Source organism: Sturnus vulgaris, chromosome Z, assembly GCF_052056855.1.
Source record: "Sturnus vulgaris isolate bStuVul1 chromosome Z, bStuVul1.hap1, whole genome shotgun sequence".
Lineage (NCBI taxonomy): Eukaryota > Metazoa > Chordata > Aves > Passeriformes > Sturnidae > Sturnus > Sturnus vulgaris.
In genome coordinates, this window is record NC_142283.1 from 59,505,061 (window position 1) to 59,527,864 (window position 22,804).

General features: G+C 35.9%; 1 protein-coding gene across 1 annotated transcript in view; it reads left to right on the forward strand.

Moving 5' to 3' along the window:
* JMY (junction mediating and regulatory protein, p53 cofactor) overlaps positions 1 to 22,804 on the forward strand; it is a 63,703-nt gene that overhangs the window by 18,614 nt on the left and 22,285 nt on the right. The window contains exons 2-5 of the mRNA XM_014881388.2: positions 573 to 746; positions 13,657 to 13,807; positions 15,646 to 15,815; positions 21,076 to 21,241. Of these exons, the coding sequence (XP_014736874.2) occupies positions 573 to 746; positions 13,657 to 13,807; positions 15,646 to 15,815; positions 21,076 to 21,241 (661 nt within the window). The remainder of the gene's footprint in view (positions 1 to 572; positions 747 to 13,656; positions 13,808 to 15,645; positions 15,816 to 21,075; positions 21,242 to 22,804) is intronic.

Consider the following 22,804-nt stretch of genomic DNA (forward strand, 5'->3'; position numbering starts at 1 on the left):
TTTTGTGATTGAACTTTCTAAGAAGTTTAGTTTCATATAGGTTACTCTCTGTCTGAGGCCACACTGATGTAGTGGGGGCTGTGTAAATCTAAAGAACAGACTGACAGAATACTATTAAAACCCAAGCATCAAAAATTCTCAAAAATATAGAAAGTTTAAAGTGCAATTCTCTTTCTGTCTCCTTGTCTATCACTCCTTTTCCCCCTGCTCTGATATCCAAAACCGGCAAGTGTCTGAAGTAGCATACCATATATTATAAATTGTTGTGTGAAGTTGCTTTTTCTCTTGCCTTTGTGCTCATATTCATTACCTTCCAGAAATTTTTGGAAATTAAAAAATCAATCTGAGTGCTGCTCAATTATGGTTATCAGAAATGTGCTCATACTTAACTGGCTGAATTGAAGATGTGTTTTGAGGACTATGATTGTTTTGTTTTGTTTAAGTTGTCTGGTGGTTTTGTGGTAAGGGGAAAATGATACAAGAGGATAGGCTAAAAAATGTTTTTTAAATTACTTTCAATTTCAACGGGAATGTTCCAATATTTTCCTTAAAACTCCTATTTTTTCCTGCAGCTTCTGGAAAAACATAAGAATACAGAAAGTATGGTAGAGCTCCTTGAACTGTACCAAATGGAAGATGAAGCCTACAGTAACCTTGCAGAAGCAACCACAGAGCTCTACCAGTATTTACTGCAGCCATTCCGAGATATGAGGGAACTTGCAATGCTTAGAAGACAGCAGATTAAGGTAGGGTAAAGGCGACTTGAGATTCTTATTAATTAGGAAGTTCTGCTTTTCAGTTGCTATTAACTGGTTCTGTTATTTGGTATATTATGAAGTGATATTTTTCCACTAGATGCTGACCCTATTTTTCTGGACTCTTCACTCAGATGAGTGTTTTTGAAGAGTAAGAACGTCTGACATATGTAGCTAAATACCACCTTTTTATCTTACTGTCCTACCCTTCAAAAACGTGGCTGAATTAAATAGGTCAAACTTAAAATTTTGTGGTTGCTGTTTATGCTATTGTTAATTCTCTAGAATTACATAGAAAGTTACTTTTCATTTTAGTTTCCTGAGATAATCTGGTGAACTGTGGAAAGTCAGTAGCTTTTTATCTGATGTTACAAAGGAGTTAAGCACATGGAACCATATTAAAATACATAATTTGTTGTAACACTTGGGCAGTATATTTTCCTAAGAGCTAAAAAAGTTGTCTGAAGAATACCGCACTTTGGTAAATTGTTCCAGAATGTGTATATTTGTTATATTTGAAAGTAGTTCTAATCTTGAATGCTTAGCTGGAACTAACAGATGTTATCTTTATTGCATCTTGGAAGTACTTTTGATAAAATTATTAGTTCCTGTGCAGGTTATTAAGACTGCAGCCTTCTGATTCTAAGCTAAAATTTTGTTATTTAATCTGTATTGTAAATGTCGGTTTATCTCACCTTGACACCTTGTTCAATTAGCCAACAATTTTTCCACTGTTTTCAACTTAAAAATAGTGTTCTTCTCTGGTTTTCAGAAAGAATGAGGGAGGGAGGCAAAAGGATTTATGATGTACTACTTTTATTTTGACTTATTGCTGTGTGCCTAAAGTAATTTTTCAGAAAAATCAGCAATCTTAAATGAACTCAGTTTTTAATGTGATGATGTTTTAACTAAGTGCTTTTTCTTCTTGTGAATAATAAATGCTGCTGCACAGAGAATTGGCATGAATATTTTTTCAGATGTATTATACAGTTGAAGCCCATAAACACTTCATTTATTAAAAAACTTACTTCAAAGCATGGTGAAATAATTCCCATTTTATTTAAATTTGTAGTAGAGAAAAAGACGATTTGTTTGTTCTTTTGTCAAATAAGACAAGTAAATATTACAATGAGAAGAAATACAAATTAAGAGTTGCGTTTTTTCTGCTTTGTTTTGGTTTTTTAAAACCTCAGTAATATCTTGAACTCCAGTTTTAAAATGCATAATTTGATTTTCTTCCGAAAGATTAACGTTGACGAATTTCAGAGATGTGTTCTGTGGTTGATTATTTGAGTCGTTCGTAATTTCTTCTAGCGTACATTATGTTCTCTTCCTAACTTGGCAATTTTTGAGTTAAAAAACTTCATCATCTGTATAATGCAGTAGAGAAAGATGCCATCTCTTGTTTTTCTTTCATCGTTTGAAAGAAAGCAGTACTTGTATCTATGATGACAAAACATGTATTATACTGGGTAGCTAGGGTTGAAGAAATGTTTTATAAATAGAACTTGTGCATGAAATGGTTCGTATTAACTTGCTGCATATGTTTTTCTGGCAGGCTTTAATGTTTTAGACCTTTTCTGTATTAGGTATATGTTTCTGATTTGTGGGGAAGTTGTTTTTGTTTGTTTGGGGGCTCTGTGTTTTTTTTAAGAATTCGGGAGATTTTAAGTATTTTAATCAGCTTAATTTTGTCTGTTTTCAGAGTGAGTTTTGAAGGAAGTTAATTACATCACTTGTAATCTTTAGGAAGAGTGTCTTCTGCTTTTGGAGCAGGACATAGAAATTGGAATGTATGTCATCTGGTGTTAAATTTCTGCTGTTCCTGTGAAATTTTAAGGAGGAGACAAGCCTATAGGAGGCAGGGGAGAAACAAAAACTTAAGTTCTGTCTGATCAGTGGAGGCTTTTTAGACAGGGACATCTGTGTTGTATCTAGATTCCTGCTTTGAAAGAAAATCCACCAAACAACAAACCACAAACGAAACAACCCAGAATGAAAGTTCATAACAAAGTTAAAAATCGTGTGGAAGCTTGGAAATGTTACTGTTGCCCATTACAGATATGATAGAATCTTGTTTCATTTTATATTTTGATTGTATGCTAATTTTTCAGCTGTATTTTGCTTTGTTTAGTATAAAGGATGGAACATTTAGGTGTGTGAGGCGTCAGAGCTGTTTGTGAAGTACTTAAATTTATTTCTAGATTTGAAAAACAAAATGAAAAAGTTATAAGATCATGAAAGGAAAAAAGGGTGGGTCATTATGAAATGAAATGTCACTGTGGAAAAGTAACTTCTAATGACATTTCTGCTTAATTATGAGCTAGTCATCTGACCTGAAAACAATGTGTTCAGTAAGAGATATGCTTCTCTTTTTTTGGGCTTCCAGCATCAGGAACCTGGTTTTGTTTATATAAATGCTCTTTATATGTGAGTGCTGCTCAAATCCGTGGGGACTTCCCTCCAAGCATGTCAAGATGCTTACCAGATACCAGGCATTCTTGAAAGAGCTGAGCACTGCAAGCACAGCTGTGTTTTGGACATAAATCTCTCTGTGTATGATGCGGGAACAACCCTTCTCGCCCCAAGGCCTTTATGAGGGACACAGAAATAAAAGCCAGCTTGTAATGCGTGGTATTACCAAATTGAGAAATGCCCATCAAAGGAGCAAGTCTATACTCATTTCAAGATTAAAATATGAGATACACTTGGTAGACGTACTCTGTGTGTTTAGTATGGCTGTATTTTGTAAGGTAAATGTGAGAAGTTGTATTGATAAATCAGCCAAACAGTCCATACGTTCACTGAATGCTGGAGAAGGCATAATAAAAATTGAAAACAGTATTATATTTTATATATGTACATGAAAGTTGGGCTGAATTTGTGTAGGCATTTTCTGATTTAATTGTGGACTGTTGCTGGTTTTGTTGTAATAATATGTAAAGACATTCAAGCAGTGAGTTTTAGCATGTTGATTTCACTGTATGGGTTACTGGGCCTTTTCTTCTGATTTCAGACTCATAGGTATCAGGTAAGTGAGGCTTGATATTCAAATGCTGTGTTACGTGTTTTGGGTTGTCTGTATTATATTCTTCCAAGAACTGGGAAGACAACTGTGAACATAAAACCATGGGACAAACAATGTTCATAGATTATTTTATCTAGCATTAATGTTGAATTTTAAATGGAATTTAAGTTACTCTTTTTGCTAAGAATCAGACTATTGGGGACTAAGAAAAGGTGTTAAATTTTTGATTCTAAAAATGTTTCACATTTATGGCCACAAAATTTTCCTTAATCAAAAGAAATAATTTCCCTATGAAAATTTTGCTTCTTTTTTCTGTGTGCAGAACATAGATTGCCATGGCAGAGATGTGGGAGGTAGTAGGCATCAATAGCTGGAAATAAAAAGGCTAAGTATATCTGAAACTTGGAAAAATCCGAGTAGATACCTGTGTTCTAGTGCCTTCGAGTTCAGAAAGCTAAATCTAAACTTCGTGAGATCCTCCATACATAGTGCTGTGTTCTTCAGAAAGTACGTGAGGGAGTGACTAGTTAGTCGCTGATACTTGGCTGTAGAACTACTGGCCAGGTAACTGTGATCAAGCTTTAAGTCCTTTAAGATTTAGACATGAAGGTTTCTTTGATGCAGGATACCAAATCTGGTTATTAAGAAAAGAAAAAAAAAGTATTTAAAAAAATGACTTCATGGGCAAAACCCCAAAGCCTTTTTTGTCTGTACATCTGTGTTCACCAGTCTTCATACAAAGAAACTACCTTGCTGCTTAGAATTTTTATGGCCTTGTAGTTGTGGACAGTACTTCACAGTCATGATGGATAGGCACTGGGGTTTGATGAAATGCCAAGTGGAATCAGTGGGAGGCTTTCTCTTTTCATGCTTGAAGGTTTTTTGGATGTCCTTGATATTGGACTAAAGATAAAATGTAACAAATTGCTTTGAAACCTACGTGTAGATGCCGGCAAAACTTCAAAACATGCATTCTTGAAGGTCTGAGTTGAGCTGGTTTTGCTTAACTGTAAACTGATAGTATCTCATTAGGGGTGAAAGCCTAGAGCCACCATTGCATTGCAGCGCATCTCTGGGAAATGAGAACACTGGAAACTTACCATATGTTAAATATGTTAAACACACTCATAGCTTCGTTGCTTAGGTGTTAATTATTTTTACTTGCATGTTAGTTCATGAGAATGTGAGGAGATTTTAAGGACTTCAGATATATTAATATTGAGGTCTAACACTGGAATCTAGAGATTAGAGCAGCATATAAGTTGATAATTCATAACATCTTGCTTTTAAAATTTCTGATATCTTTTATTTGTCTGTCTGAGGGTTTACTTGCCTCTCATGCTCACACAGATTCTGGTATATTAAAAATACAATTCTGGCTCAATTCTATGTGGATTTGTTTGCTTGATATATGGTGGTAAATTGCAGTAGTGAACTTCATAACTTATTTAACTTTGATTTCTGCTAAATTAAATACTTAGACATAAATTACATTGATTAAACATGTAAAATTTTGGTTAAAAATAGTTTCATGAAGTATGGAACAAGTTCAGGGGAGAAGAAATTTAGCTATGAGAACAGCGGCAAAACTGAGAGAATTACTTTAAAAAGTACTTTAAGAATATGTTTTCTTAAAAGTCTCCAATCACGTAAAGTTATTTTGTAGAAATTGTAAAAGTTCAAAGGGCTTTAAACTTTTAAAAAATCTGTATGTAGCTGAAGCTGTGTCCTGACATTTTCAGGAATAATACTTATATGTAGCTTTTGAAAAATCTGTAGACTGGAAAAGAAATCTAAGTTTATGCAAAATACTCAGAAACTTTGTGAAAATATTGCTTGTTTGAGAATATGATGCAATATAGTGAATTAAGCTGATTGTCTTCATAGTTTGATTTGAAGGGGTTGTATGTCAGTCTCTGATTACAATCTGAACTATAAATCCTCTAGACTATTACATGAAGTCAGAACAGAACATTTTGATGACTTAAAGTCAGGACTTTATGGACTTTCTCAAAAAAAAAAAAATTAATGTTCCAAAGAGGCGATCTGATAGAAAGCAGGCTGGTACCCTAAATCGTTTATTGAAACTTAGTTCCTGGTCAGAGGTAGCTGACTACAAAACCGTGGTGCGTATCTGATTGCTTAATTCAGAATGAATAAAGACTGCTCTAGGTGTTCAGCTATAAAAGTGATTAATAAGACTTGTAGAAAAAATTGATTATGTTTGAATGCTGAAAGGTTTATTGTTTACTTTTTTAAAAGGTTGCCTTACAAAAAGCTAGGCTGGATAATAAAATGGTAGGTGAAATTTCAATAAATAAAAACTCCTCGTACATATGCAGAAGGTTGGTGACAACCTCCAAAAACATATATGCATATTTATATGCACCTAATTAACTATCTACTACTTTTGAGGAAAAACATGTAAGAGTTATCTTGAGTTTGCTGAAAATAGCTTGCTATTCAGCATTTTGAAGGAGCAAAGAAAAAGGTTTTGAATTATTAGATAAAAAAACCAAGCGCCAAATTTAAAACATCACACTTTGGTATACTTCCATGGTATACATAGATCTTGAGCGTCACAGTTTTAATTTCTTCTTGAAAATGTACTACAATATCAGAGTAGTGACAGTATGGAGCATAGGAGTGTTTCCCTATTAAGGATCCTCCGTGCTAGACCAGAGTAAAAGAATCGTACTGCCTTAGGCTGGAAAGCATGTGGTTCATCAAAGATAAGAAAGATCTATAAGCCATGAATGTTAAGGGGTAGAAAGTATAAAAAATAGGGTACCTGAATGAACCTGTGATGCTTTAAAACAAACTGCAAATAAAGTTAAAGCAAACTCTTAGTATGCCTTACACGCTCTATGGCAATAATTTCCAATTTAACTGTGGACACCAAATATATATGTGTTCAGAAAGAGAGTCATCAGTGGCTATTAATCATTTGGATTAACCAGCTGCTTAGGAGCCCTGTAACAGAATTTGGGAGTTACCAGTGTATTGTCTTCATTTTTTTTTTCCCTCAAGTGCTAGTAATGGAGGAAATAGTGCAGAAAAATGCAGAATCAGTGTGTCCATCAGAAAGGCATCTTGATCAAACTTTGAGAGGCTGGTAAATCTTCAGAAAATTCTAAATTATGTGTCCCTGAGGATTAGAGTCAAGGAGGGTGAAACCTAGAAATGTATGGGGATTTTTTCCCTTTGCAGTATTGGAGATACAGAAAGAGAAAAAAGGAGGAGACTTTGATGCAGTGTTATTCAGACTGTGGAGGTCAAGGAGAGGGACTGAAGGCCTTCAGAGTTTGAAAAATTTGTGGAGAGTCTAAATTTTGCAAAAGGATTTTTTACCTAAATAACAATATCTAAATATCTAAATAGTTTGATATCTAGTACTTTTTAGTATATTTTTTTCAATTGTGCTCTAAAAAAAGCCCCTTTTTGTAAGCTTTCGTCATATTTACTAACTTCATACTGAAACTTACTGGGCTTTATTTCTAGTTATTAAAGTTATTTGCAGTATCCATGTTCATGGCTATTTGTATGTCTTTAATCTGATTTCTTATGGCTAATAGTTATGTCACTATTTCTCTTTTTTCCGTATATATCTGTATATAAAAATTGTCAGCCATACTCTTAATATATATACTTAACATTTTGTCTGTTGTATATATTAAGTTTTTTTAACTGAAGATTTAAAAATCCATCCAGTCATTTTCCTGCACAAACAGAATCTATAATGTCTGGAAACACTCAAGCCCACTTGCTTTTGAGTTAACTTGGCTTAAACAACATTTTCAAATAACTAGTAGAGTATGTTTTCTTAAAAATATATGTTTTTTTAAATAAGTACTTTCTTTTTGAATGTGAACTCTTTTAGTCTAGGTCTCAGTGAGTGAAGCTGAAATGTATAGAAAGATTTTATGCTATAGAGATGAATAAATAAGGAAGGTATAATGCAGAGTACACTGTTCAGCTTTAATTCTGTTAATTGCCAATATAAAATACTGTGACTTAGTGTTTTTAACACTCTTCACATAAATCCTGGTGTGTCTGGGAAAAAAACACCAATTAAATAAACCCAGTCTTTCCTCTTACACTTGCCCTAACCTCTTTCTTCTGCCCTAACCTGTATCTTCTATATTTTTCTCTTCTGACTACTTAGTTTTTCAGTGTTCTTTCTACATACCTCTGGAAAAAACACTCACCACTGCAGTTCACAGTAAAATGACATTATTCAGTTTTCTTTCTGTATGTCCTAACATCTTGTTACCTTTCCACTTGTTGCTTCCTTTACAGTCTTGACTGAATTGTGTATGTTGTTTCTCCTATGTTTTAAGATACTCAACTCTCCTATGTTTTAAGATACTCTTATGGGTATATGTACAGAATTATAACATATTTGGGGGAATAGTGCTGGGTTTGTGTTAACAGCTGAGAGCACAGTTAAGCTAACAACAACAAAGAAGTTAGACTAATTTTGAGAAGTCTCTGACTAGGTCAAGCTGAAATACATGTTTTCTGGCTGCTATGTCTGGCAGGCTGTGGTTGGAATTGCTTGTTTGACCTCTTGGAGAAGGCAGATAGCTGAGCCTTTGATCTGAATAGTGCTTTTATGTATAAAGCCATTTCCATTTTGTGTTTTGCCACTGTCGTCCGCACTACTTGCTCAGCTTACTTTTTTTTGTTCTTATAATTAACTGACTTGCTGTTATATCTCACATTTTTCTCCCTTTCTACCTATTATAAGTCCATCCAGGAGAAGGACAACAAAGGGAGCTAGAGAGATATAACACGTCCCTGCTTAAGTTATTACATGGCCTATACCAAGTCTTATTTCTGTCAGTCTTGTCCATTCTCCAAAAAAAACATGGAAAGTATTCAAGACCTTCACTTAGTAGACGTATAATGTATGTGTATATCATCATTTCAGGCCTGTTGCTCATGTTTTCTCTCACTAAGGTTATTTTAGTCTCTTCAGAACTTAACTATAATTTGCAAACTGTTCCAGAGAAGGATGTTTCCAGTACAGCCTTGCCTCTGTTGATCCATTCTCATTTGCTTATGGGCTAGTTTAGGAACCTCCTTTGAGTTTGTTTCTCTGAAGAATTCATTTGTTCTCCTTCAGAAACTTATCAATACAGTGTTGAAATATGTTCTTTTATGTTCCATTAGTCTGAAGCAATTGCTGATGAAAATAGGTGTTTGTGTGATGTGTTGAAGTTAAAGGCTTCTGCTATTTCTATCCCTTCTTCTGTGTTCTGTGACAACTACTTTTGTGAAAGCTGTCATAATTTTCTTAGCTTCAAAGCATCATTTGAAGTAAAACTTGTAAAACATGAAAGTCTACAAAAGCAAGTTTCATCATCAGGGGGAAAAAAGTCATAGCAAATTTTACCATGAAGCTTGGATTCCTCTCGAAGAGAATATAGGATTTTTAAAGGAAGAATAGCTAGAATGTTTTATTGAGAAAGTGATGAGTAGAAAAGAAACTGTAGATTTGGCTTCTGATCTAGTTGTGAGATGAGAGGCTTTTCTGTTAGACCAGGCTTTCTCCAAAACTTTTGCATCCAAATGAGCAATTCCAGGCGAAAAGCTCACTTTATAGAAATGTTGGGTAACTGGAAAGCCTTTTAGGTTAGGAAGAAACTTCAACTATATTAGAGTTTCTTAATTTTTAACTAAAAATATTATTAAATCAGAAGTAGATACACAAGTTTACAATAAATGTCATTAGATGACAGCATTTTTTAGTTATTCTTTGCCTTCTTTTAGTCATATTTAGCATGGACAATAGTAATTTAAAAATTATTTGTGTAGTCTCTGAAATGACATCTGCTTTTTTATGAGCTGTAGAAACTGAAGATGCTTGCATCATAAAGATGAGCAAAATAAAGCATAAACAGGTTATGCATATATTGCAAACGATAATGGGATGCAGAAGCACGTAAGAGCTTCCTTTAATTCCATAATGAGAGTTGTTGTCTTACATCAAGGTGATTCATTATTGAAGGGAATACAGAAAACAAAGTCTTCAAAACACACAAGCCTGTTCATGTTTATATTTAATGGTCCATGGCTATTTCCTTTTTAAATTCTTAGGTGGGACAAAATGAGGGAGTGGTTGCTTCTGTCATGGAGGTGTTTGCAGCTGGGGAGGAAACATGCCTTTTCGTAAGCTGCAAGCTCCAGAGGTTCATTCCTTATCTGTACTCACCAACTTTTACTGCTATTACAGCTGTGGTCTTCATTTGAACTATTTTCCCCCAAGGGCTTACTTTCTATTTCGTGTGATAACATATGCTATCAATAACTTCTATCTTGTATATAAATGTACCACAATTATATTATTTAAATAGAATATTATGATTTAATATATATTTGTATGGATTTACTCTAGTGGCACATTGTTAGACTGAGATAAAATGCTCAGATAGCCATTTGGCAAGGGGGACCATATATATTTCACCCTTTGTCTCAGCTGTTCATCTCTGTTTTTCTCTGGAGATTGTCTGTCCTGCCCTGAAAGGATGACAAGCATAAATTTAATTAATGACTAGTAGATTATAATAATTCTCCCAAGGTTGCACTTGAAAACTGGTAATTCTTCTAAATTGTTGGTGCTGTTAGTATTTGTACTCATAATATGGCTGTCTCTTTTTAATGTGTTTCCCCAAAGTGTGCCAGGTCCATAGCCAAAAGTGGCTTCAGGTATGCCCTCTGTCTTCTAGTTTGTCATAGTTATTTGGTTTTAATTATAAAGAATGACTGTAATTACCTTTGGAAAGGTTGCAATCAAATTTTTTTTATACTGTGATTTTTTGATTGTTTCTTTTTAATAACTGTTTTTCTTTTTTACTCTTTTGATGAAGAAATTGAATCAGGTGGAATGAAGTGGCTGGATGGGAAGGGATTGGTTTTCCCATAGGGAGCATTGGAGCTCCTTCAGGCCAGTGGAGTGGCTCTCAGAGGCCACAGGGCATGTATGTCAGGCAAATCCAGCAAGCTTGGGCAGGAACATCACAAGCCTGAAAGTGAGAAACAGGGAGCAGCAGCCAGCTAGATCTGAGGCACAAAAGGGACTCCTAAAGTTTGCTGCCACTCAGAAAGTCATTGACCTAATCAAAACACAGGTGGGAGCTGTCTTCAAGGAGGCGATGCAGACTCTATTCATTGAATACCATTCTGGAGTCTCCTCCTGACAAGTCTGCTTTTCCCAAAATTAGATCCTGTCTTTCATGTATCCAAAGAATAACAAAGGTCTCTGTGACTGAGGATTGTTACTCAAGCCTGGAAGCTTGAACTTTGTCATTTGGAATTTGTCGCCTTGAACCTCAGTTCTCTCAGGCTAGCATAGCTGTGGAGAGGTTGTGGCTGTGGTATTCTGGTCCAACAGCTTCAGAAGTGAAGGGAACAAGCTTTTCAGTTTAAGGTTCATCCGTAGCTTCTAGCTATTCAACTTTATTAAGAAAGCATGTGGGGTATTTCACCTGTCAAAGACAGTTTCCCACTAGATTCTGTCACCTAGAGTCTTCATCTTTAGGTTGAATCTTGCCTTTATAACAATGAGAGCCTCATTCTTTGTCATAGTTCAGCTGTGACAATCAACTAAGCCCCACATGGCTGCTTGCTTAATTTAGCTCAGTGGTGTGGTGGGAAAGAGCTGTGTCCCTTTCTAACTTCTTGTGAACCCCCAGACTCTCTGAGAGGAGAAGCAGAAAAGGCCTTGACTGTGTCAACACTCCTTAGCTAAATTATCCCTGTATTACTAAGACTGTTTGCAGCACAATTCCAAAAAAGAGCCCATATCAGCTAATATGAAGTATATTAATCCAGCCCAAACCAGCATATCTATCTTCCATTATTTTGTGTCTTCAGAACCAGAAAGTTAACATTGTATATATGTGCGTCCCTTATCCAAGCTGCAGAATGCAAAGCCCAAATATGAATATTAGCTGTACCTTTGATTTTTTGATTGTACTGCAAGACACTCTAAGAACCATGTTCTAAGAGTTTGACTATCTGGCTAAATGTGTAGGTGTGGGCAGGCATGAAGGCACGTCAAGCAGTATTAGGGAAATGTTTCTATCCTTTTTATCTTTCTGGGGCTCCTTTCACACTTCTGTTAAGCATGCCACTGTTCCTGCAGCCTTAAGGCAAGTTGTTGATCTATTCTTGTTCATGCACTTGCTAAAGCCAAGGCTTCTTGGGTTTTCTCTGTGTTGCTATATGAGTACCTTTAGTATGAATGTGATATATGGATGACATGCTTGGGATTGTGGATAATGAAAAGATGCTTCCCTTTCTGGTAAATACGTGCCCTAGGGAACAAAACTAGAATTATATTATGCAATTATAAAACTCTTTAGCTTGCACCATGTGTGAATAATCTTCTAGCAAAACTATGAAAAAATGTTACTTTGAGGCTTACTCTCCCAGAACTCCTGCCTAATAAGAATGTTACTCACATTATTCAGTGATCCTGTGTCAATTCAGTGTCAAGTTACCTCATCTCTACCAAGGAGTAGAAAAGGAAGACTTTTAACTGTATTGGTTTTTATCCAGCTTCACAAGTGAATTTGCTGTTTCTGAGTTTTGTGTAAATGAAAAGCATTAATTTCACCAGTGTGTAATTCAGTGTGTATATATATGTCTACAGTTCAGTATTTGTTTGGAAACCTGTCTGTCCACTCACAAGTATTGCCTGTGGGTAACATGGTACATACATGCTCCACGTAATGACATACTACAATATATCTTGTAAAAACGTTATTCACCTGCCACTTGCCCAGATTATAGTTCATCTGTTGCCTTTCTAAGAGTTTTGGAAATTTAAAAGAAGTAGATTCAAGTACCTTATTAATGTCTTCTAAGTGTTTTTCAAGAAATGAACAATTTGGTTTATGAGAATCATCCATCTAGGACGCGGTACAGGTGGATATGCAGAAGTAGGTCTGGAACAGTCACTTAAAAACCTTTAATTTGCAATTGAACTGTAGAATGAAATGGCTCTCCTAGACCAAATTGTAGCTTTGTGAAATCAAGATTAATACTTGAGGCATTAGAACTTCAGGTTGAAATATTCAGGGACATACAAGGTTATGAGCACTCTTGGTTTCATTCAGTTTTGCCTATACTAGTAACGTGTCTTCTTGACTGATAAATGTCAAAAATATTAATAATTAATACTTTGGTATTGCATGAGCATGCTTAAATTTTTTATTAAGATACAAGATATATATTTTGTTGTAGTGTGACAGGTGTGTAAAAATTCCCAGGTTTGGGAGAGAAAGCCATGTTTTTTATTAATTGTGAAACAAACTCTTAGTCTTTTACTGGCTTCAGACAGCTGTGACCTCAGAATAGAATTGCCTTGATCTTGGCAATGAAAGGATGCTTGAGATCCCAGGCACTACGAAAATATACTTTCTTAAGTCATCTGTAACAAAGAAGAACTTCTAAAATGTTGATGATCACTTGCTGCTACCCAACACAGCTCTGGTTGCCAGCTTCATTCTGATTGAAGAGCATTTATTTACTTGAGAATTAAATAGTCCAGGCTGGAAGAACGCCTGGATGAAGCATGAAGCATGCACGTAATCTGCAGGTAGTAAGATAAGTAATAAAAAGATGCTGATAAATCAAACTTACATATGTGGGTTTTATGTGTCCAGTAAGAACAATAATTAGGAAAGGTGGATGTACTTTTTCAGGAGGAGAGCTTCCAAAGAGCTTTTCACTGCTGAATAGACATGGTGATGGTAATTTTATCTCCTTTTTGTTTTGTTTTCCTTTTTAGCCCTGAAACTGTTTGCTGTTGGCAGAATAGCTGCAATTAATTGTGTTTTTAATTATGGGCTGCTTTATTTTCAGATCTCAATAGAGAATGACTACCTAGGCCCCAGAAGAATTGAGAGTCTGCAAAAAGAAGATGCTGATTGGCAGAAAAAAGCCCACATGGCTGTGCTTTCTATTCAGGATCTTACAGTTAAATATTTTGAAATAACAGCTAAAACACAAAAAGGTAGTTGTTTTCTGTCATCCTATTCATCGCATAAAAAATTAAATTATGTAATATTTACCATATTCTGCATTTTACTGTGAGTTATTTTTTTCATCAATCTTCCATGAGGAAAATGCAGTTGTCATTCCTATTTATTTTTTCTTCTGTGTCTCTTTGAATCTTTCACCTGTAAACCTTTTCAGAACATTATCAAAGGTGAGCAGAATAGAAGTTTTAGGTAGAAGTTTTACAGCCATTTTCTCAATGTAATTGTATTAGCAGTACTCTGTATTTGCAAAGGATTTAGGAAGCATAGGGTTGCTGGTAGATTCTGTTTTCTGTACTGGATATGGCAGACCCCCATAGTAAGTGTTAATTATCTTTCAGTTAATTACCTTTTCTAGTCTTCCTTGCCTTTCAGTAATTTTTTACATAGCTCTAAACATTAGGCAACAGCTCAGTTTAACTACTCAGCGACAGCTGCTCTGTTGTTCAGAAGCCTTCGTAGATAAAACCTTGGCTTTTCTGTGTTTGAAGAATGTGATGGTTTTAGTAAAAAGTGGTGCAGTAAAGCGAGGTCAAATGTACGCCATGTGCTCTCATCCTTACACCATTTTAACTTAAAAAAACAGTTTAATGGAGCAAACAGACCTTTTTCTAGTTCACTGACAAGGTTTGTCCTGGTGTCCTTCCCTGCCTGACTGCAGGTCCCTGTTTCTTTCTTTGCCTTGGTAATAGTGATTGTGCAAGATCCACAGGAGAAATCCTTTTTTGACTGGTAGGTTTCTTGTCATCTCTGTACTTGACCACCACATCTGACTCAAGAGATGCAGGCACTGCAAATTTACTCTGTTCAGTGACAACCCAGGTTAAAGATGATGTGAAATTTCACCTTATTCTGACTGGATGACTTAATGACTTAATAGGTTAAAGCATGTTGGAATAAATTTAATTAGAGCAAATTCTAAATATGCTAATCAGCTTCTCTCAAGTATGACAAAGATGGCCAGTGAGATATACTACTAGTTGATAATGTGTATATGTAGCTATTTACTTGTTGCTTTTGTTCATGTGGTGATTTTATGTACAGCAGTCAGGATTTGGGGAAAAAACAGTGGAAAGTGACACGCCTAAAGGCTGATTAGAGCCACAGAGCTTTAATATACAGGTTATTTACCTGGGTTTTGTGTTTGGGGTTTTTCTTTGCCTTCTGCTGATAGCAGGGTAGTCTTACATACCCTGATATTAACAGATGGTGGAGAAAGAAACACATGAGAACATAAAGGTGTTTCTTATTACCTAAGAACAGCTTGCAAGAGCATGTGGTGACTGAATGCTACCCCTCTGATTCCGTTTCTTTTGTGGCTTTTGGTTTGCAAAGCTAAGTATATTATCACATGATCTGTATATTAACAGTAGTGAAAATCTTGTATGTGTCCACCTAGATGTTATCTGGAGCCCAAGAATTGTAAATCTGAATCAGGCAAGGGACTCTTGCATTTTGAGGTAAAAAATAGATGATTTTTAAATAGGTTTTTAATAGGTTTTTAAATTTCATGCAGTGTTCTTACAGAATTGCACTTGAAGTTAGGCTGAAATCTTTGTTTTACATAGTAATTTTTTTCACTCTTCAGATTTATTTAAATCACACTATAAATGTTATTAAAGAAAACTGGAGACTTCAGTAGCTGATAATTGATATTTACAGAAGGAAAATTTGGGATGCAGTTCAAGACCAAATGGTTGTATTAATGAGATTTTTATTAAGTACAAATGTGTGCATTTTCTTTGCAGCAGAATCAGTGGTGGTCTGAAGAGCAGGGTAGTAAGATGCCTGCCTTTTTTTTTCCTTTGTGTAGCTGTGTATGATCGAATGCGAGCAGACCAGAAGAAATTTGGTAAGGCAGCATGGGCAGCAGCAGTGGAGCGTATGGAAAAGCTTCAGTATTCCGTTTCTAAGGAGACTTTGCAGTTGATGCGTGCTAAAGAAATCTGTTTGGAGCAGAAGAAACATGCGCTGAAAGAGGAGGTAAGTTTTCATGCCAGTAAGTAGAAAATTAAAGCATACAAACAGGAGCAATGTTAGACAAATGATGTTGCAATATAGGTGTGGTGAGTTTTGTGCCACTTATATGTGTTTTCTGTTCACCTATTCCTGCTTAGTCAACCAGAAAGACAGTTTTTGCTGTTAATGTTTACAACTGTCCACTGGGATGAGTAAAATTAAGAGAAAGGATAGGACAGCAACTGGCTGCTATGTAATCTGTGCAGTTTGGGTCTCAGACGCATGACCACCTTTTCAGAATAGCTCTGACATTCCAGATGGAAGGTGTCTGACCATTAGTAAATGCATGGGTAGCTGGTCAGTTGTGTTGCACTCAATCTTTCTCTGCTTACCTTAATTACTAAGGCAATCTTCCAGAGGGGGCTGTCCTTGCAACAGTTTTCCTGAGGAAAGAGTTCATGCATGAAACTGTGCTTAAATGCTTTAGCAGGAGGAAATCCACATTTATTGGGTTTTATGACATCTCCTCAAAAGTAACAATGCTACGAATTCTCTTTTAAACTTTGCTATCATATGGATGTTTGATGTGCACATGCTAATATTAATGTGTGTTCGATTGCAACGATATTAGATAATAGCAATTAGATGATTGTTTTAAGAGAACTTTTCAAATGTTTCAGCAAAATTTGACTAAACTGATGGTGCTGTTATGAAAAGGTTACCCAGAGAGCTTACAACTTCAGCACTTCAAAGGCTGGTAGGTTTGTAAGGCTGATAGACTATGCATCTATTTTAGGAGCCTCTTTAGAAGACAGCTTGATCTGCAGGGAAGAGAGAGTACGTGCAAGACCCAGAGCTCAAAAATAGGTTTACTGCATTTTAGTCCTCTTTAGATATGGAAATCCAAGAGTTGTCTGAAAATCTGTGTTTAAGCTGTTGTCATCCTTAGCCAAGAGTTGATGAGACAATCCAGCAGTCCGAATTGGAAATATATTGAATATTTTCACTTAGAATAACCACACATCTTCTATTCATGGCACATCTTATTTTTCTCCCTGTGGAGACCTGTAAATTTTTGTTGAATGACACTTTAGTCTGGTACATGAGTAAGTGTTTGGTCTGATATGCTAAAGTATTAGGGGCTGCACAGGAAAAGGAAAGATTCATTATAGTATACGTTGGGATGAAAGTGCTGAGCTGTAAGTTTGGAGTTTTTGGGGACAGAGAAATAAGGGACATCTAATGGGCACGATGCTTTGGGATGGTATATTGCGAGGTATAGAGAGCTCTGGGTCTGAATGCAGTGGTAGTGAGATACGAGCACCAGCCAGCTTCTGCTGTGATACACATCGTGTGTTCTGAGAATGTAAAAGGCTTATGTACACAGAGTTGAATGTGAGAAATACGACTGAGAAGCCCATCTTGGCGAAGGACGGTGCAGTCTTATAAAGAAAATGTTTTAAGAACTGAAGTACCTCCTGGCAAACAATTTAGCTACTATATTCTAGAAGATAAAAACAAGATATTTGTTTGAAGAGACTAAAATGCTCAAGAAATTAATATATCTGGATTTTAGCTGAGAAAAAATGACAATTCAGAACAAAGACATATGTCTATTTTTGAGGACAGTGTTGGTGTTCAACAGGTTGTCTATGGATTTTTGAACATTTAGTCTTGGAAAATAAATTTTTTGCTAGGGCATATTGTGGTAGGAGAAGGGGAAATGGCTTTAAACTGAAAGTGGGTGGGTTTAAATTACTTACTAGGAAGAAAGTCATTACTTTTGGAACAGAAAGTCATTACATTGGAACAGATTGCCCAGAGAAGTTGTGGATCAACATCCTGAGTGTTCAAGACCAAGTTGGATGGAGCTCAGACCAACCTGGTCTAGTGAAAGGTGTCCCAGTGCGTGGTGGGGGACTTGGAACTTGGTGAGATTTCAAGTCCCTTCCAACACAAACCGCTCTGTGATTTGGTGAATGCAACCACTCTGGTTGGTATGAATGCAACAACAAAGACTGTAGAGATTAAATTATTTGCTTTCATTAATGCAGAAAGTTGTGGCATTCCAGGAACTTGAACTTGGATCTCCCCAGTTTAAGATTTTGGTGCAGTGGTGTTTTAATCCCAGCCAGCAACCCAGACCCATGTGGCTGCTCACTGGCTCCCTCACAAGTGGGATCAGAGGGGTTGAAAGCTAGAAAACTCATGAGTTGAGGTAAAGGCAGTTTAATAAGGAAAGCAAGGGCTGCAGACATGAGCAAAGCAAAACAAGGAATTGACTCATGGCTTCCCAAGGGCAGACAGGTGTTCAGCCATCTCCTGGAGTTCAGGACCCCATCACAAGTAACTGTGATTTGAAAAGAACAAAACTCCACTACTCCAAACGTCCCTCCCTTCCTCTTTCCCCTTGTAATATGCAGGGCATGATGTCACATGGTCTGGAATATCCCTTTGGTCAGTTGGGGTCACCTGTCCTGGTTGTGTATCTTCCCAGCCTCCCATGCACTTTCGTCTTCCCTGCTAGAGTGGCTGTACAAAAAACAGAAAAGGCTTTGGATCTGTGCAAGCCCTGTTCAGCAATAACAAAAACATCTCTGTATTAATCAGCCCTGAGTTCAGCACAAATCCGAAACACAGCCCCATATCAGACACCGTGAAGAAAATTAGCTCTAGTCCGGCCAAAATCAGCACAATTGCAGACTGTTTCCTATACTGTTCTTATGTCAAATTTCTTTGTGTTTCTTTCATTGTGTTGATCAGCCTGAGAGCTACCAAGGATACAGCAAATTAGTGGTACAGATTAGGTAAAAATTCATAAAAATTGCTCTCAATTACAAAGAGAATTTTTTAGCAGCATATCCTGAAATATGCCCCAAAGTGATGATACTGTTTTGAATTGCGACACATTATTAGTATCTTACATGAAGTTTTAACATATATTGTTGAAATTCAAGGTCTTCATTTTACTTTTTCATGGGGAGCTATTCTGTAGCTAGACAATGAACCATACAGCTGTACAAATTTCCCATTTCTTTTGCATCTGAAAGCTGAGTAGAGTGGTGGTGTACACCTAAAACAGGACAAGTAACTAACAGCATGTGTAATGTATGCTCTTTGTAGGGCTAAGGTACTGTTGTCAGATCCTTTATCAGGCAGATACCAGTGTAACTGAATGAAGTACTCAGCTGCTATAACTTTATGAGGTGATACTTTTGAAGATGGTTTGTGTGTGTCTTCATGTCTTTATTCAGTTTTTATAGAGACTGTGGGTTTAAATTTGGGAACATCTGATTTTTAAGAAAAAAGCTGAAGCTTTGAGTCAATTTCACAGTTCACGGGAAAAGGGAAGTTCTTAGGTGTGGTCACGTTTTATAAACTACGTTAATTTAAAAAGCAGACAAACATTTCCCTCACCCACTTCCCTCGCCCCCAAACCCACCAAATTTTGCAGAATTTTTACCGTGAAGAAATCCTTGAAAAATGCCAAATCCCTTGAAAAATTATAATATCCTGCCTGAACAATAAACATATCCCTCTTCTATTGAAAAATTGAAGAGTTAAGAGAATCAGTCGTTTTGTCTTGAGGAGTAGCCTGTAGTTCACTCCAATTATGTGATCATTATGTCATTTACTGTTCTAGTCAAATTAGTAACTTAATATGGATGCAAAGTAATAAAATGACATAAGCCGCTTTTGTGTAGCACTGGACTCTAGCATATACATGGTACATTAATGATTAAAAGGTTTCTAGCGTTCACTTAAGGACTTACTGGAGTTTTCAGATTAATAGTTGATATACAAAAGATGCATACAGAGCTACAAAATACAGCAGAGGAAACCTAAAATAGAAGTTAGGAGAATTGATTCACAGATCTTCTGTCTAGCAGTCTTATATGGAAATAAGTATAGTACATGGAACTATTTGTGTTTAATTGAACTGTGAAATTCCTGTCAGTAGATAATGATGCAGGTGCTAAAAGCATGCATGTTTAAGAAAAAAAAAGAAGAAAAGGGATAGGACAATTTTATGAATTAAGTCCAGTACGTCTGTTTTGTATAAGAAGCAGTAGTGTGGTTTAAGTTGTGCTACAGGCTGTGCTAGAGGCTAGTGAATCATTTTAGGAAGATATCACTGCCCTGCCTGTTAAGTTTCGTTTTCCTGAACTTTTGTAGTTAACATTTTCCCAAAACAGGGTATTGAGTAAAATGTATCATTGGTTTAATTCAGTACAGATATCTTTCTAGTTTAGTAGTCATATTTAAATACATATGATAAATAAAACTCAAGGAACCCTTGAGTTTGTGGCTATTCATTACAGATTCAATTTTACGATTTGAAGATTAAATCCTAATGTAGAGAACATGCTGGCAAATATTTTTTAAATGCATAGCTAAATAGGTCCTGTATTTTTGCTTGGTAGACATCCCTTTTTAATTAATTTCTGTCTGTTACATGAAACTAGACATTTGTTCTGAGGAATAAGGTAGACAGATAACAAATCTCTGTTAAAATTTATCGTTACTTTCATCCAGTAGCTGAGAGAAACTATCAGATACACATATTTTGAGCCGTAAAGAATTTAAATGTGCCCTAACTCTTCTGCATGCAGGTTGTAGAGGTGCATGAATTCTCTCCAAACTCTGTACCTAAGATTCCCTTACATGCAGGTATTTCTTAAATATGATCTGAATTGCTGACTGTGTTGACGAGATAAATCTTGCTTGAATGAAAGAGAATAGTTGCAGTTCACTTTGGTTGTGGGTTACTTTTCTATTCAAACATATGATACAAATGAGTATATATATTATATATATTGAAATATATATAAGTATTTTAATCCATATATTTCTTTTTCTGTAAAGGATGAAACAACTAAATTGTTATTACAAGATGATCAGTGATAAATGTATTTATCCCTGTTTCCACATCCTTTCACATTTTTTCCTCAGTTCTGCTTTTACAAGTTTTCACTAGCTTTTTAGATGCCTACTTTTGGACTTTAGGGATTGAAGATAGGAGAATTCTAATTTAATTATGCACCTTCAGAGAATCAAGTGGTAGAAAATGTGGAAATGGAGAAAGTGTAGAAAAAATGTCAGATATAAAGGCATCTTAAAGTGTGTGTCTGATGAGAATGTATCTTAGGGACTTAATGTGTTCAATTTTAACATGTTACATTTGTTGTGCCGACAGTGTCTAGCTTTAGTTATAAAATCTCATCATTATTTTGGAGTTGTATGGTGTTTGTTTGTTTGTTTGTTGTTTTCTCTCTTTATTTAGATGCAGAGCCTGAAAGGTGGTACAGAAGCCTTAGCCCATTTGGACCACTTAGAAGCTGATTACTATGATCTACAGCTTCAGTTATATGAAGTGCAGTTCGAGATCTTGAAATGTGAAGAGCTGCTCCTGACAGCACAGCTTGAAAGCATCAGAAGATTGATGTCAGGTGCTTTATTTATTTCAATTAATACATAATCTGTAAAAGATAATTTTCTTCCTAAGAGTCCAGGGAAGCCTGTGGGAATGAAATGAGAACAGATTCTTTGCCATGTGAAGAGCTGTGAAAGTACAGTTTCATTAAAATTTACACCTCTTTCTAAGGCATATACATACACGTACAGAAGTTTTGGTATGGTTCTCAATGTCTGTATTTGGAAGTTTGCATATGAGATATGCTCAACTATATAAGTTTTGAAAAACTAAGATCAGGGAGGAGGAAATGTCTTAATTACTGGACTTGGCTAGCTAAAAATACGCAGCATGCTTTGATATTACTCGCTTCTTGAAAGTGATTGGTTTTCAAAAGCTGTATCTGCAAATTGGATTCCTTTTGCTGCACTTGAAGCTCATACTATTATCTCAAATTTAGAGCAGCAATGCGAACCTTACACTTCCAGATTATCCTACTACACCTCATGTACTTACAAACTGTGGAAACAGTACCTGTAAGTCATACAACATTTTTCAATCCAGTTCTATCCTTTAGACCTTTCTATCTTTAATATTTGTATTTAAGCAAGCTTTGTTTTACTATTTTTAGAGTGTAGGGCTTGCATAAAAAATTTGCTATGGATAGAAAATTCTCCTAGGAGAGATTTGAAGCTAGATTGTATTGTGAGTTGCCTCTGGAAAAGGAGAAAACATAGGTGTCACAGATTCGTCTCACTGTAACATGAATCTCCACTTTTAAGGCTGGTGATGGAAACTACTATAGCTGTATGTTTGGAACATAAGGATTGGAAACTTTGTAAATGGTTTACAGAAATGTGGCAGCTTTGACTGAGTGCTTCTGTGGAGAATTAATTAGTGGTTTTGAAGTAGATAGATTTTGGGCTGGGAAATCAGATAGGTAGTTTTGGTCCTGAAGACATGGTAGGGTCTGCTTATTTATAAACTGAAAGAAATCCCCTGAATGGGAGACAGAAAAGAAATGTGTATCAGAATCCTTTGTCTTTGGTGTAGTGATAGTAAAACTTCTGGGCTGTCAGAGACTAAGCTGTAAACATGTCACAGGGCAATACAATTTGTCATTAATATTTTCTCCAGAAATCTCAAAAAAGCCCTCAACTCACAACCTAATCCAAAATAAAGCCCTCAGTCAGCTAAACATCTCCCTGTTCCTTCCCTCATGGCAACAAAACAGTTCACTGTTCTACCTTTCTTTGCTATTTCAAATTTGTAAGATACTGTTTAATAAAAAGTCCAAAACTATCCCATAGGACCTAAAATGAAAAATACAGTTCTTAAATGTATGGGAATTGTTCAATGCATGAAATTACCTTCTTAGACTTTGCTTAGGTGGATAGAACAGTTAATGTCCCCAAATAATCAAGTAGCTGAAGTAGGAGAAATTACAGTCTTTCTGAAAATCGTTGATAAATTTGAAATAAGAAAGTTCGGTGTTGCTGTGGAACAGACACTTGACAGACATGCCAGCTGCATCTGCCTGTTTCAGACAGCAGTAATGCATTTCCTTATTGGTGTATTATAAATATATCCTACTTTGTAT